The sequence below is a fragment of the Felis catus genome, chromosome D3 (assembly GCF_018350175.1).
Source record: "Felis catus isolate Fca126 chromosome D3, F.catus_Fca126_mat1.0, whole genome shotgun sequence".
NCBI classification, from domain to species: Eukaryota; Metazoa; Chordata; class Mammalia; order Carnivora; family Felidae; genus Felis; species Felis catus.
The window spans coordinates 89791090-89806979 of NC_058379.1; the positions used below are offsets into that span (position 1 = coordinate 89791090).

At 39.6% G+C, this 15890-nt stretch overlaps 1 protein-coding gene across 6 annotated transcripts in view; it reads left to right on the forward strand.

The window, feature by feature from the left end:
- Nucleotides 1-15220, forward strand: part of CD3H18orf63 (chromosome D3 C18orf63 homolog) — a 38760-nt gene extending 23540 nt beyond the window's left edge. For 4 of the 6 annotated variants that reach the window (XM_045041215.1, XM_045041214.1, XM_045041216.1 and 1 more), the window contains 3 exons: nucleotides 4005-5030; nucleotides 5219-5308; nucleotides 6637-9826. In XM_045041215.1, coding sequence (XP_044897150.1) covers nucleotides 4005-5030; nucleotides 5219-5275 — 1083 coding nt within the window. In that variant the 3' untranslated portion in view covers nucleotides 5276-5308; nucleotides 6637-9826. Of the gene's footprint in view, nucleotides 1-4004; nucleotides 5031-5218; nucleotides 5309-6636; nucleotides 9827-13358; nucleotides 13533-14777 lie in introns of those variants that run through there. The other 2 variants (XR_006587651.1, XM_045041218.1) reach the window with 2 other exon arrangements.
- The last annotated feature ends 670 nt before the right edge of the window (nucleotides 15221-15890 follow it).

Below are 15890 nucleotides of genomic sequence, written 5' to 3' on the forward strand. Positions count from 1 at the left end.
TCTTCCTTCCAAGTAATGTATGATTGTGTCTGATTAGTTGATCCTAAATTGTATTCTGAACCCTAGCTGCAAAGGAGAAAATGTCCATTTTAGATTTCCAGGCACTGGTTTAGGAAGGAACACTAGACAGAGGATAGGATGGATGATGAACTTCAGTCCACCATACCCATCCCACAGTCACAGCTGGGTAATGCATGGGTGAGGGAGGCATTCACTTCTTGACCTAGATTGGTCTGATGTTTGTGGTCTCTGCTCATGAAGTATCTTGACGAAGATAGTGTGCAGGGTTTTCTCCTAGCTCCCTTGTACAGAGGGCCTTCAGAAGGACACATCACACCCTGTTATGGGTTGAATTGTGTCCTCCTTGCCCCATATTCATGTGTTGAAACCCTAACCCCAGTATCTCAGGATTTTATCTTGTTCAAAATAGGATCACTGCAGATATAATTAGTTAAGATCAGGTCATATTGGAATAGAATGGGCCTCTAATCCAATATGACTGGTAATGTTATATAAAAGAGAAATTTGGAGACAGGCACATGTACAGGGAGACCTCCATGTGAACATGAAGATGACCATCTACAAGTCAAGAGGAGAGGCTTGGAACAGATACTTGCTTCATGGCCCCAATCCTAACAACACCTTGATTTCAGACTTCTAGCCCCCTTAACTTTGAGTCAATACATTTCTGTTGCTTAAGCCACTCAGTCATGGTAGTGACATCCCCATCCATAGGAACAGCATCGCTATCAAACTAATACAAACCCCTTTGTGATGCATGCTTTTTCTGCAGGGGTAGCAATCTGCAGGGGTTATAAGCCAGCTCTTATTCCTTGGTCAGCCTCTGTATTCCTTCACTGAGGGTCATGAAACCTGTCTGGGTCTTTGGTGCCCTCTGAAAATTATGGGGAAGTAAAGTGTATTCTTGCCCTACTGACATGGATAAGCCTCCAACTTGAGAAATATACAGACAAACAAGAAGTGAGCCCTCCTCATCTGTTTTTAGCATCAACTCAAACCTCACCCCAAATTTTTCTTAGAGTCTTCCCACTTCTCCCAAGAATAACCAGGGTAGGAGAATGAATATTGTTCTCCATGTAGACTTTGTGTTATGTCAACTTAAGTATGCTAGAAGTCTATTTTTCTGAATTCCTGTCTCTACGTAGTTCTGGCATAGGGTAATGTGATGAGAAAGGTGGAAGTGAAGCAAGAACCATATTTACACTTGGAATTTCCATCTCTGTGAGGCCTGTATGGCAACTCAGCCCCTTGGGGGATATCCTATGGCACCTTGTTGGTGTGGAGACATAATTGGGCCATGGTTCCTTCATCTCCCACCATATCTCCTCTTTAAGCCTGTCTAAAGCCTGCATCAGATTTTTGTGCAACTTCATTGCAAAGTGCACCAGTCCTTTGGTACTGTGACATTGGAGGCTTGAAGTCAGTAAGGGATGACATAGGTTCTGGCCAGAGACAGAATGCTTTTTGACATGGCCATGAGATTGTCCATTCACACGCCCTTATGACCAATGACAAAACTCAGGCTATTGCAGGGTGGAGTCTATGTTCCCTCCTCTTGGGTCTGGGCAGGACTGTGGCAGAGGTGATGCTGTGTGGCTTCCAAGGCTAGGTCAGGTAGAAACTGTCTCTCTCAGGACACTTGCTCTGGGATCTCAGGCAAAATGAGGGGCTGCTTGAAGTTAATCCAGTTTACAGCCAGGATCCCCATCACACACAAGTGAAGAAGTGACGCCAGCCCCAGGGTCATCTCACTGCAGCTCCGTGAGAGACTCCGAACTAAGCCAAGTCAGCTCCCAGAATCATGAGAGAGAAGACAAGTATTGTTTTGAGCCACTAAGTTTTAGTGTGATTTATTCTGCCTAATCAATAAGTGGATTGCTGTCTTACGTTTTCTTTGCCTATTTCCAATGCTTATCTCCAGTAGTGGAGAGAGGTAAGTCAGTTGCACTGGGTTTGCACATTATTTCTAGCAGTTTTTAAAATTTTATTTTAAGTTGTGACTTTATGGGTTTTTGATGCCAGAGAGTGAGAAAAGAACTCCCATTCCATGTTTCAGATTATTGTCACACGTCACTTCTTTACAGACACTAGGACTCAATAGATACATATTTTAAAAGACTATAGGGGCACCTAGGTGGCTCAGTCGGTTGAGCTTCCAACTTTGGCTCAGGTCATTATCTCACATTCATGGGCTCGAGCCCTATGCCAGGCTCTGTGCTGACAGCTCAGAGCCTGGAGCCTGCTTTGGATTCTGTGTTTCCCTCTCTCTCTGCCCCTCCTCTGCTTGTGCTCTCTGTTTCTCAAAAAATAAAGTAAAATGTTTAAAAAAATAAAAGACTGTGAACACTTCCCATTAACAGGTGGCTAGATTAACAAAATGTGGGATTTCCATGCAGTGGAATATCATTCCGCCATAGAAAGAAAGGAAATTCTGACACCTGCTACAACACGGATGAACCTTGAAAACATGCAGAGTGAAATAAGCCAGACATAAAAAAGTCATCAAATATTGTATGATTCCACTTATACAGGATACCTGGAGTGGGCAAATTCATAGACATAGAGAGAGAATAGAGGTTCCTAGGAGCTGCAAGGAGAGAGAACAGGAATTGCTGCCGAAGACCACACAGTTTCTGTTTGGAATGAAGAAAAAGTTGTGGAAACAGATAGTGGTGATGGTTACGCAACTTAAGTTCAATGAAGAATGCACTCAGGGCCACTGAATTGTATACTTAAAAATGGTTAAAATGGTAAACTTTATGTTTTATCTATATTACCATAATTTCTTTAAAAATTTTTTTTAATGTTTATTTTTGAGACAGAGACAGACCATGAACGGGGGAGGGTCAGAGAGAGAGGGAGACACAGAATCTGAAGCAGGCTCCAGGCTCTGAGCTGTCCGCACAGAGCCCGACGCGGGGCTCAAACTCACGGACCATGAGATCATGACCTGAGCCGAAGTCGGACGTTTAACTGACTGAGCCACCCAGGCGCCCCCATAATTTCCTTTAAAAGACTATAAATACTTGGCTCTCTTTGGGGTATCTGACAAGTCAGTTTGACAGATCCTTGTTGAATTGCTACCAGGTACCAGCACTTTTTAGACAATGAAAATACAAATGATCAAGACACAGACAGCCACTGCCCTACAGTCAAAATCCTACTAAAGGCCTGGTATAGATGCAGCCACCTCTTCCATTCATTTAATTTCTTGGAACAAGTATTTTGTAGTAACTGTGTGAAGGGTTTAAGAATGTGAAGTATAGGGGCACCTGCATGGCTTAGTCGGTTAAGCTCCAACTTCACTCAGGTCGTGATCTCACAGCTCGTGAGTTTGAGTCCCGAGTCGGGCTCCGTGCTCACAGCTCAGAGCCTGGGGCCTGCTTTGGATTCTGTGTCTCCCTCTCTCACTCTGCACCTCCTCTGCTCATGCTCTGTCTCTGTCTCTTATTCATTAAAAAAACTTTTTTATAAAAGAATGTAAAGTATATAAGAATAAATAAATAATGGTTCCTACCCTCAAAGGGTGATGGAACATGCACGCTGAAAGTTACGAACACCACCTTTTACTGGTGTGTGTGTGTGTGTGTGTGTGTGTGTGTGCCTAATACTGATAGTAGAAACATGGGAAGTTGAAAAGGAAAAAAGTGTACACGAGAAAGAAAGACATTCTGAGTGAGAACAGCGTGACCATACTTGGAGGGCAATGGGCAGCTAATTGTAGTTTTCATAGTCAATTTGTATAGAATGTAGAGCCTATCTTCATCTTAAAATATCTTGAAAGGTTGGCATGTAAAAAAGGATGCAGACCGTAAGAAGTGTACGTGTTTCCTCAAGAAGGCTCATTTGTTTTTTTGTTTTTCTTTTCTATTTTATATATTGTAGTGTTATTCGGTATTCTTATTTTGATGATATTTTATATATTATTTCTTTTCCATTAACATTTTTACATTTAAAATTTTTCCCAATCTCTATCCTTTTAGGAAAACAAAGTCAAGGCGCCTAATCTGACCACTAAACAAGTGTTTAGGTCCTCTCTGACTCGGGCCCCTTGCACCAGACCTGTCCTGGCTCAGTGTCTTGTACCAGGTTCAGGAGCCATGAACCACAGGATGGAGATTCCAGGAAGCCAGCTGAAGAAAACCTGGGTGTCCTCAGCACTGCATCTCCAGCAGCAGTCTGTTCAGAGCGGAAAGAAATCCCTGTCTGACAAGGCACCACAAGTACATTTGGAAGCACCAAAGCCCAACACAGGAAACCTTCAAGTTCAAGGCACAGACTTAAGCTCCCAGAATAATACTGCCCCTACATTCATACCAGTTTTCAAAAATCGATCCTTGCAGATGAATAAAAAGATCTTAGAACCTGGCAACCTGAAAAGGGAACAGCATGTTGTTACAGAATCTAAATTCTTTTCACTTAAAACTAGTGTGATCCAAAATGACAAGCTGAATTTAGATCCAGCTATTAAAAAAAGATCTAATCATAACATTCAGATGAATGCTAGAAATTTAAATCAGAAGATTTCCAGACTTCTGCAAGGAAAAAATACTGAGTCCTGTGAAAATATGACAAAATATCCCCCTTCTAATGGAGAATCACCAACTGTGAGTTTAAATGAAAGTAAACACCTCTCTAATAGTTCAGTATCTCATATATCAAATAACAGTTTAGGTGTAATAAAAAGTGCGGTTGACTTCCAAGTGAATAGAAAAGAAAATTTAACAAGGAAATATATAACACAAATTTTGGGGAAAGGCCGCGAATCACTAAAAATGAAAAAACAGCCATACATTTTTGAATCAGACACAGAAACAGAAGATCCCCAACTACTGCAGCCACAATCAATAAATCAGACTATAAAAGCTGATGTAAGTGACCACAAATTGATGATAAGCAAAACATCCCAGAGATCTAAAAGAAGATTGTGTCAAGAATCTTCAAAAGCTTCAAAGAGACCTCATTCCAATACTATCCATTATGGACAGTCCAGTTTTCCTAGGAGCAAGGTAAAAAAAATTTTTTTTAATCTGGGTTATTTGCCATATGGTGGGCCCCTAAAATCCCTAAATAAAGATTTAAGTGATTTGCCCAAGATTATCTAGAAACATAATGAGAAATAGAATATCTGCTCTAACACAACTGCAAGTATATACAGTTCATTTTCACCAAGTGTGATTCTTCAATCTGATTACAGATACATGATGTGGACAAATCAAAAGTTCAGAAATCTCTCATCATTCCTAAAACTTAGAACATGGATGTGAAGGAAGGACATGACTACCAGGTAACTTAGGTGACCTATTTTCCTTTATTTTTCATTACATTATCTGAACTGGAATTGCCACGTTTAGGGAATCCCCAACCTCTCGGTAAGAAGGAGCTACTTTTAAATTCTTTGAAGCTTTATAATCAACAAGGAAATAGGAAATGTTGGGAACAGTGCAGTCCGTTAATAAGGGCCATACACAGGGTCTGTTGCAAATCGTAAATGACCCCACAGAGGGATGAGGTGGATAGAGGTCCCACTGTGGCTGCCTCCCACTCTGCTCCATGGTCTTTGCAGACTAAGAGGTCATAGCAGTAGCAGATGGCCCAAAGATCCAAGATTCCACAACCACTGGAACATGTACCTTTGGGACTTTTACCCAAGATAATGTTAGTCATTAAAATGTACTCCACAAAATTGCAGTGCTGGCTAAAGACAAACTTGAGATTTAACTGATAGTGCTGAGTCCAAGTCACCGAATTCAGAAAACCATGCATCTGGAAATTACATTTTATTCCATTCTGCCATCTGTTTTATTCTAAGAACAAACGTATTACTAAAATATCCACAAATACTTTTTTTGCACAGAACTGTTGGAATATTTTCAATTCAAATTCCTTATGAACAAAATAGAAAACATTTTCTTCTTCTATATATGCTATTTCTTTCTGTAATTAATAGAGTTTCAGCCTGATTTCAATTAACTGAAAGGTACATAATTATATTCTTTTTTAAGAAAATCATGTAGTTCATGTAGTTTTTGACATCTTACATTTTAATACACTCAGTAGGTGGTTGAGGAAAAAGAGTGTGTTTGTTAAAATGCCTTAAATGTTTTCATTTTCATTTTAAAAATAAATCTATTCCAGATTTCATAATTTTTTACAAGTATAGAACTTCCCCACTTTGAATTACTTAAGAACTAACATAATTTTTAAAACTTTTTTTAATGTTTACTTATTTTTGAAAGAGAGAGAGAGCATGAGGGGGCAAGGAGCAGAGAGAGAGGGAAACACAGAATCCAAAGCAGGCTCCAGGCTCTGAGCTGTCAGCACAGAGCCCGACGCGGGGCTCGAACTCACAAACCGTGAGATCATGACCTGAGCCAAAGTTGGATGCTTAACCGACTGAGCTACCCAGGCGCCCCAAGACCTAAGATAATTTTTAAGTTAAAAAAAATCATTCCATGAAACTAGAAATAATAGCATAATGAGAAAAACTACAGGATATCATTATAGAAAATAATTTCTGCCCAATATAAAGTTAATGTATACCTTGTAAAAATTTGAATAATACAAAACAGTTTCAAGAGAAAAATTAAAAAATAATCTAATTCCTCTTTGCAGACATAACCCTCTGAATGTGGATGGACATTCACACACTCCTATGAACATGAAATCAGGTTCTGTGCACTGCTGTGGAACCTCCTTTATCACCTGACACTCATTATTCTCATGGGCACATAGGATTCATTCTGTAGCATGGGGGTGTTACTATATTAACTGTCCCTACTGATTGACATTTAAGTTGTTTCCAACTTTTCACTGTGGTTACAATATTGTATAAACTGTTTTGTAAAAGATAGACAAGTATAGAAATGTTTTTGTTAGTTGAAAATGTCTTTATTTTGCCCTTAACCATTTTTGTTGAAATTTCTTTGAATTTCTTATTTTTATCATTGAAGATTTCAAGCTATACAAAGTATAGGTAATAGTGTAAAGAGCCTCTGGGGCACCTGGGTGACTGGGTCAGTTGAATGTCCGACTCTTGATTTTGGCTCAGGTCATGATCCTAGGGTCGTGGGATCAAAACCCTGCGTTGGGCTTTGCACTGAGTGGGGAGCCTGCTTAAGACCGTCTCTCGCTCGCTCTGTCCTTCTCTCCCACTCACGTGCTCTCTAAATAAATAAACAAATAAATAAGTTTTAAAAAATAGTGTAAAAAGTAGTTATCACCCAGCTTCAATAATTATTAATATTTTGCCACTATATTTCACCTATTTCTTGCAGATTCACTTTTCTTACTGAATTATTTTTTATGTTTATTTATTTATTTTGAGAGAGAGAGAGAGCAAGGGAGGGACAGGGAGAGAGAGGGAAAGAGTGAATCCTAAGCAGGCTCCGCACTGTCAGCGCAGAACCCAACACAGGAATCAGTCTCACAAACCATGAGATCTTGACCTGAGCTGAAATCAAGAGTCGGATGCCTACCTGCGTGAGCCACCCAGGTGTCTCTTTACTGTACTATTTTAAAACAGATTCAGTACGGCATAAAGTTCACCCATAAACACCTTGATACAGCTCTCTACCCGACGAGGGATAGCATAAAGAAAAAAATGTGTACGTACTGTGAACCGTCTGCAGTGTCTTCACTGACTCACTAAATTTTACTTTAGTCTAACATGCAAACTGACAGGAAGTCCTCAGTAAACATACGATCTATTTCACAGAAGAACTAGAGCCTTCAGTCAAACAACCAAAATACTGGCGTGAAGATTTATTTGTTCAGCTGTATGTGTGTGCTCTGTGCCAGGCAGTGGGCTGAGCACCGTGTCCCTGAAATCACAGGACTGCCGTTGGCTGTGTAGTCTAGTCCCCAGCCAGCCCACTCTGGGCTCCTGGCAAAGATGTCGGAGCCTGAGAGTAAGGAAGCAAATGCAACAGTGACGTTTTGGTCCACGTTACAAAAATTATGGGGCGTATAAAAAATGAGGAACAGAAATAGAGCTTCTCACTGAATTAGTATTTTTCTGGCTTTCAAACAGTTTAGATGTTCAATTTACAAAATGTGCTACAATAGTTGTGGTAAGATATTTAAAAGAAATAAAAAACCCTCACTAATATTGCACTGAAATAATTCTTCATTAAATTTAAAAAAATAAGCAGAGAACCAAGTATAAGTTGAACTTTGATTTTTTAAAATGAGATTCACTATTTTTGCTCCTTCGCTAAACATTACAATTAAAGGCAAAAGCGAATACGAGCTCTACTTGAAGACTGTAAATATAGTTCTTGCTCTTGGAATTGTGCCTGGCTAATTCATTTACTGTGTGTCTTTTACCGTAAGCATGTCTTTTTTCCAGAGTCTATTTTACAATATTATTTTACCATTTTCATAGGGAAACACACCTGGTTTAAAGCCCATTTTGAGTGTGCCTTGCTCATTCTAGAACTGGTATGGTAGATAACGAGTAGACTGCAGTAAAAAATAGTATATCATTGTGTTTGTGAGGCTGTGCTCAAAATACCTGTTAATGAAAATACTATGAATATGGATATATATTCGGTCACTCAGTCATCCACAGAATGTACTTTCTTAAAACCAGTCTTTCCCTCTGCTCCACACATTCCCCGCTGCCTTCCTGCCGCTCTCCTGCTGCTGTCCAGTCTTCATGCCTGAGGTAATAAAGACTTGTTTTATTCTAAGGCTAAGTGGAATACTTAAAAAGATAAATCCACTGCTTAGTGTGTAGTATCTTCCAGTTCTTTATATAAATAATCTTGCTAGCTCCTCCTGCACTCCGTTAGTGTCTAAAACTAATTTATAGGATACTATTTCATTTAGATAAATTTAACCTACATGACAAAGCCTGCTTGTGTTAGGATCAGCCTATTTTCTGGTGTAAAGTAGGTTTATTTTTGCTCTTACAATATTTATCCTCATGAAAACTTACCACAAAAGTATATATGGTATATATGTATATAACATATACATGTACAGATGATTTACTATAGAGATACTTGAACAGATTGATTGATTATTTACTATTCCATGTTCAGAGAAGAGGTCCCAGGGAGAATTACTGGCTCAGACTCCCTGAAGAAATTAATGAAGATTTTGTTTCATTTTAAAGATTATAATTTTGAAAGCCAGGATAATTCCAAATCTAATTAGGGAAAACTAAATTGTACTTCCTTGTTTAAATTTTGGTTTATATGCATCATGGCCACCACCCCCACTCTGCCCTCAAATCATTCTTCATATTCCAGCTGTGAGTTTTAGAACCATTACAATTTTAAACAATTTTGTGTTTGCCTATATACAGAAACTTAAAAGATTAGCCATTTCATTTAAAAACCTGTGGCAGTATGCCAAACTAATGCTAAAGAATCATCTTCATATAAATGTAAATATCCTTTCTTGAATGATTTATAGTTTAAATTTCACAGTATTTTTTGCTTACTATATTTGAATTTTTTGTTTATATTTTTTATTATATATTTCTGAAATTATACATTATTATGTATCATTTTATTTGTATTTGCTTACCATAGCAAATAGGTAAAAAATATGGGTTTGTCAATGATTATTAACCAGTTCACGAACCAGTTTTGCTCTCTTTTTCAAATTGCACATCATCAGGTGTTACGACGGAACTGACAATATATTGATAGTTATTGATACTTAGGAATGGTTAGTATTTATAAATGTTTAAAGATGTCATGGTCATTTATTGGTGCTTAAAATGTCCATTGTTGTTGTATCCTACGTAGTGTCTTAGTTAAAATAAGAAAATAAAGGTATTCAAATAGGCCTATTTTCCATGTGTTGGAGTGACTGCATATAGGAATGGAAAGACTTGGATAAATTCCAAACTGTTTTACATTTATGGTTTCCTTTCTTCACATGTATTTGCTACCACATCCATGTAAACTAGTTAGGTCATCAGCACTTCACAGAAGTTTCATTCTCAAAAGTTCTTCATCATTTCATTCAATAGATATTTATTTAGTATCTGCTATGTGCCAAGCACTATTGTAGATGCTTGGGATATATCCATGAACACTGACCTTGGGATATATCAGTGACCACTGAGAGAGGTAGATGATAAACATGACAAATAAATAATGTAATGTATTAGAAAGTGACAAGTATATGAAAAATAGAGAAAAGTAAAGGAGATGGTTAAGGTAGGCTTCCTTGAGCAAAGATGTGAAGGAGGTGAACTCTCCAGGCTGTTATGTTCAAGAGACATCAGGGAGCCCAGAGTGGCTAGAGTAAAAAGAGCCAGATGGGGGAGACCAGAAGATAAGATCTGATGGTATTGGCAAGGATAGTTACTTTCACACTAACTGAGATAGGGTTGGGACCAGAGGGGGACAAGGCCTGACCTGGGTTTTAGCAGGCTCATTCTGACTGCTGCATTTAGAAGAGACTGAGGCCAGAGGGGAGCGCAAGAGAAGAAATAGGGGGACCAGCCCAGATGCTGTTGACGTCATCCAGGCAAAGATGGAAGCGGTGTGCCACATGGCAGCCAGGGGGGAGATGAGGAGTGGCTAATTCTGGGTGTGTTGTGAAAGCTACCATCCATTGGATTAGGGTTTGAGAGAAAGAGGGGTGCTGAGGATGCCTCACGTGTTTGCCTTGGTCACATCTAACTTGAGATGAAAAGGAGCAGGCTTTGGAGTAGGAGGAAGACTGGGGATTGACCATCACATTTCACAATGTGGAGGCCCTTGATGATGAGCAACTCCATGGAGTGACAGAGGCAAAAGCCTGGCTGCGTTTAAAGGAGAAGAGAGGAGGGAGAATTGGAAATCATGAGTGTAGACGGCTCTTTCAAGTGTCATCAGTGGACTTCTCAGAATCCTTATTTTCTTTTACCTTTAACAATACTGTCCTTTGATTATCCCCTTCTTGAAAGAGTATTCTCCCACAGCCTCTATAATCTTACATCTCTGAACACAAACTTTCTGTTTCTCTTACTGTTTCTCTTACTGATGGGCATTGAGTACCCAAGGACCTGGAAGGATGAACAGTGGTTATGCCAGACACATTTGGGACACAGAAGGAATGGGAAGAAGGGCATTCCAAAGAGAAACCAAATGAGAAAAGGCACAAAGAGGTACACGTGGTTAGGAACAGTGAATACTGGTTCTGGTGTGGTTAGCATGTGCTTTATAAAGGGACCAGAATGAGTGCAGACCAGGCTAGGGAGAAAAAGGAGAGTTTTAGGGCAGGCAGTGAAATCATCTGGAGGCTGTTCCAGAAGCCTAATCCGGGCAGCAGAGAATAGAAAATAAGACACTACTGACAGACCTAGAAGTGGCCACCAGGGAAACTGGCTGTCGATGACAAATGCTGGAGGTAGGGTCAGAGGTGAAGCTGGATTTTCAATCCTGAACCACTACAAGAAGAATGTCACCTTTTAAAAATACGGAAAGTGGAAGAGTGGTGGGGAAAATGTAACAGGAAGATGGTGGGTTCAGTCCATCATGAACTGAGCTGGTGGCGTTAGTGGAAGCTCCAGGTAAAGACAGCCACAGCCAACAGACAACTATATTAAAGCTCAAAGAAATGTAGTTGGGGTATCATCCACACAGAACTATCAGCTGAAGGTTTGTGTGAGAGTGTAGGAAGTGAAGAGAAGAGCATGTGTAAGGAATGGGGGAAGGGAGAAGGTCAGAAAGAGGGGAGGGGCCCCAGAGCCAAGGAAAGGGGAGTGTGGGTGTGACAAGGTCAGCACCCCTGCCTGTCCAGGAGGAGACCTGAGACACAGCAGGCTCTGGTCTCCCAGGTCCCCAGTGTCTGCTACAGTTCCAAGGTGACCCAGAGGGCATGGTCAGGTGCCGAGGAAACAAGTGCTGGGGTCCTCTGCAGAAAGGACACCTGCACCATGTGTCTGATGGCTTGAAGGGATGGCAAGAAGAAAGGGACATTTGTGCACTGAAACAAAAGGATAAAACTCTTCAATACAACCAGGAACAAATAGCTGGTGAGATTATATCAAAGTGATAGGATTTTTCCATCTTAAGCTTTTCCCCTATAATTTTTTTGAAATCCTGGAACCTACAGCCCCTAAATATTAACAGAAAAAAATCATAAATGGTTGATCATCTTAGCTTATTAGCTTTTGTTTTTAAGAGGAATGTTCATTAATGATTTTCTTAATATTGCATGTACCTTTCATTCTGTTTTCTGCCAATGTTCCTAGTTCCCACAAAAAAATAAAATGCATCAATATTTTATTGTATTCTACAAAGATCATCTTGGCTGCTATCATATAGTCATTATATTATTAAATTTCTGAATTTAAATATTCAAAGAATGTTTTGCGATTGACGTTCAGCCATGAAAGAAATTACATATAATATGTGCATAATATTTTTTAACTTTATTCCACTAGCTTTTTTCCAGAGTACCAATGGGAATTATTTCTAGTTGTTAGCTTATATTCCTACGTAAAAATAGAAATCTGCAGTTGTAATCAAGGAGAAACTTGGGAAAACATAATTGGTTCTATGGTTTATTATATATCTACTTATCTCACCACTAAAATAATTCAGGAATAAAACATTTAAATATCTGAAAAACATGAGTTAAGTTGCCTTAAAATAAAATCTTGGGTCTACACTTAGAAGGAACATATGTCAGGGTGCCCGGGTGGCTCAGTCAGTAAAGCGTCTGACCTCGGCTCAGGTCATGATTTCACGGTTCTTGAGTTCGAGGCCTGCATCGGGCTCTATACTAACAGCTCAGAGCCTGGAGCCTGATTCCGATTCTGTGTCTCCCTTTCTCTCTCTGCCCCTGTCCCTCTCTCACTCTGTGTCTGTTTGTCTCTCTCAAAAATAAATAAACATTAAAAATTTTTAAAAAGAAGGAACATACATCAACATAATCATTTAACTAAAGTGAATAGTATCATGGAATTTTATAAACATACTGTTTAAACTATTAAAAGTTTTATTTAAAGTGTGTTTTTTTTTTTTTTTCAAATCTATTTCGAATGTTGCTCCATACCAATGCTACCATGGTGAGATAAATAAAGAATGGCACTTTTATGAAGCAGAGAGCCTCCCCTACCCTCTTTCTCCTTCAGTTCTGGACTCAGTGAACTTGTTCTGGTCTAAGTCAGAATTTGACAACTAGCTTCCTTGTTGGAGTTCCTGTTTTCAGAAATGGTTACTTAAACCAAACCTGTCACAGAAACCAACCAATAATGCTGGATAAATTTTTTTGAGTCCATAGAAACATTCAAGAACCAAAATGACATAAAGAATTACCAGGATAAATACTAGGAGAAGACGAGAAAGGTAAACAGAGAATTCAAAGTCACTTTTGTTCTTAAGATATTTGATAACCCAGATGGAAATGGAGCTGTGTTTTGATGATGTGGAGGAGTGAGGGGAACAGAAATGTAAAACACGAGTGCCTGCCAAAGCCCGGGAGCCTAACGGAGATGCCCACCTCACTCGGCAGTGGACGTGTTTCCTGGGACCCTGAAGACGGTGCCCAAGGTTAAGGTGAGCCAATCAGTCACCACCCCCAGGAGACTGTGGGGGTGCACTGTGTAGTGTGAGAAGAATAGGGGAAACTCATGCCTGTTGTCTCTGCCCAAATTCACCAAGATGATCCAAGAGAACCCAAACCACGAATTTAATTTAAAATAATATCAGAAATATAAAAGTGCCAGAAATACCAAAAACTTTAGGGAGAAAACTAAATGGCATTTGAATGGCATTAAAGAATATCAAAGTAAATGGAGCCCTGTGCTTATGTTCATAGATTGGAAACTCGATAATGGAAAGATTCAGTTGTGATTTTGAGCCAAACTTCAACGTGTTTATTTCTAGAACTTGATTGGCTTATTCTAAAATTGTTATGGGCATGCAGAAGTCAAGAATAAACAAAGACTCTTCTAGAAAAACAAGAAGAGAGAGAACTTGCTCTCCAGATAGCAAGATTTCTACAAAGCTAGAATAACTAAAACAATATGGTATTGGTATTCAGGTTGACAAAACCACTGAAGCAAAAGAGCCCAAAAATAGACCGTAAATAAATAAGATTTCATACAATTACTGTTCATAATGGCCCACGTGCCACAAATGGCCTTTATGAATCTTACTAACATGGTAAGAAGTGAGATGGGAATGAGCTTCCATTCATATGAAGTTCAAAAACAGGAAAAATCCAACCATATTGTTTAAGGATTTTTTTTTGCTATAATTAATATTTTATTCTTCCTTTCAATGCTTCTTAAAGGCTGAAATATATTAGACAAAGAAATCTTTGATAATATAAGTGCTAATTCTCTGCAGACAACCATATAATCCTTTAAGAAATCACATAAACAAGATAAAGGTTTCTGCAGCCTACAAATGCCTCTTTTGGGAAAAAAGAAAAAGGGGTTTATCGACAACAATTTAATTATAGTTTTAAAAAATGGTTTTCCTACCAAACTTTAATGTGTAGTAAATGAACCCATCATCTGTTAGAGCAGTGAACCCAAGTCAGATCAAGCACAAGAAAAGTAGAACAGTTATGAAGAAAAGCAAGGGAATTAGTACTTAAAAATTCAGCATAATGGTGCATTGTGAGAGAGAGTAGTGGGGGCAGGTGGATGGTAGGGCAGTCCTTCTGAAATACTGATAACATCTGTTTTATTTCTTGTCCCGGGTGGTAGTTACACAGGCATTGAGTTCATTATTGCTCATTAAACAGTACCTATATGTTTATGTACTTTTCAATGTGTCTGTTATATTACACAGGGTTTTGTTCTTTAAAGAGAAAAATACAATGGAAACAATAAAAACAACCTTCACCCAGTGCAGAGGACTGAAGGGGCTTTTGTCTGGGACCATAAGACGGTAATACGGAGCTGTGGGTCGTAAGCATTGCTTTCTGACAGTTCTCGGAAGGATGGTGGATGTCCAAGACTCTCGATGTAACTGCGGCTTGATGGCAGAGTGAGCTGCTTTACTGAGGTGGGATGAGGTAAGGGCAGAGGGCACCCGAAATGCAGCAGGATAGCATGGAACCAAGTGGTGGAATCAGGTCAGACACTTTGCAAAGTTCCAATTAGGCATGGCTGGTGAAATGAGCCGTGAATCGAGCTTCAGTCTACAGTGGTCTTATTGCATGGTTTTTACCTTGTGGACCTCAGTTTTAAAGTCAACTCATGTGAGTTCTGAAATTAGAAACTCGTTTAGAATCTCTGCTTCCGACTTAGTTTTATTCAACACACATCCATGTAATGAGGATGCTGAGAGGTGGTCCCGAGGAAAAAAGCAAGGAGGGAAGTTCCGTGACAGCTGTGCGTGACCAGTATGAGCCTAAGGCATTCTTATTTTTATTTCGTGGATTTGCTTCAGGGTTAAGTATAAAGAACAACAGTGCATGAGAAAGCTATTCCTTTATTAACGTGGAAAGCAAGTATAAGTAACGATACTGTGCGGTAGGAAGCCTTATTAAGAAATAGCCATGTCCTAGCATATCACGTAAACTTCAAAGGGTTAGAAATGCCCCCACCTCTGCCCTCCCCCCCAAAGAAGACCCAGAGAAACAGGAAATACGTAGTTACCAAAAAGCTACGATGTTTGAGAATGGGGTATGGGGGAACAGAATTCACAGTTACTGTCAGTAGTACAAGTTGGAGGGGGAGAGTCGTGGGAAATAGACTTCATTCAGCATTTCAGGAGCATTATTAGGAACCTCGCTCCCAGGGAGTCTCTCCTTCTGCTACTCGTGGCCCCCGGGACCTCTTCCCACAGCCAAGCCAGTCCGGAAGCCCAGACACCCACGCATCACGAGAGAGATTAACGGTGGTTTTAAGCCACTGGGTTTCAGGGTTAGCGTGTCACACAGCAAGAGGTGACCCACAG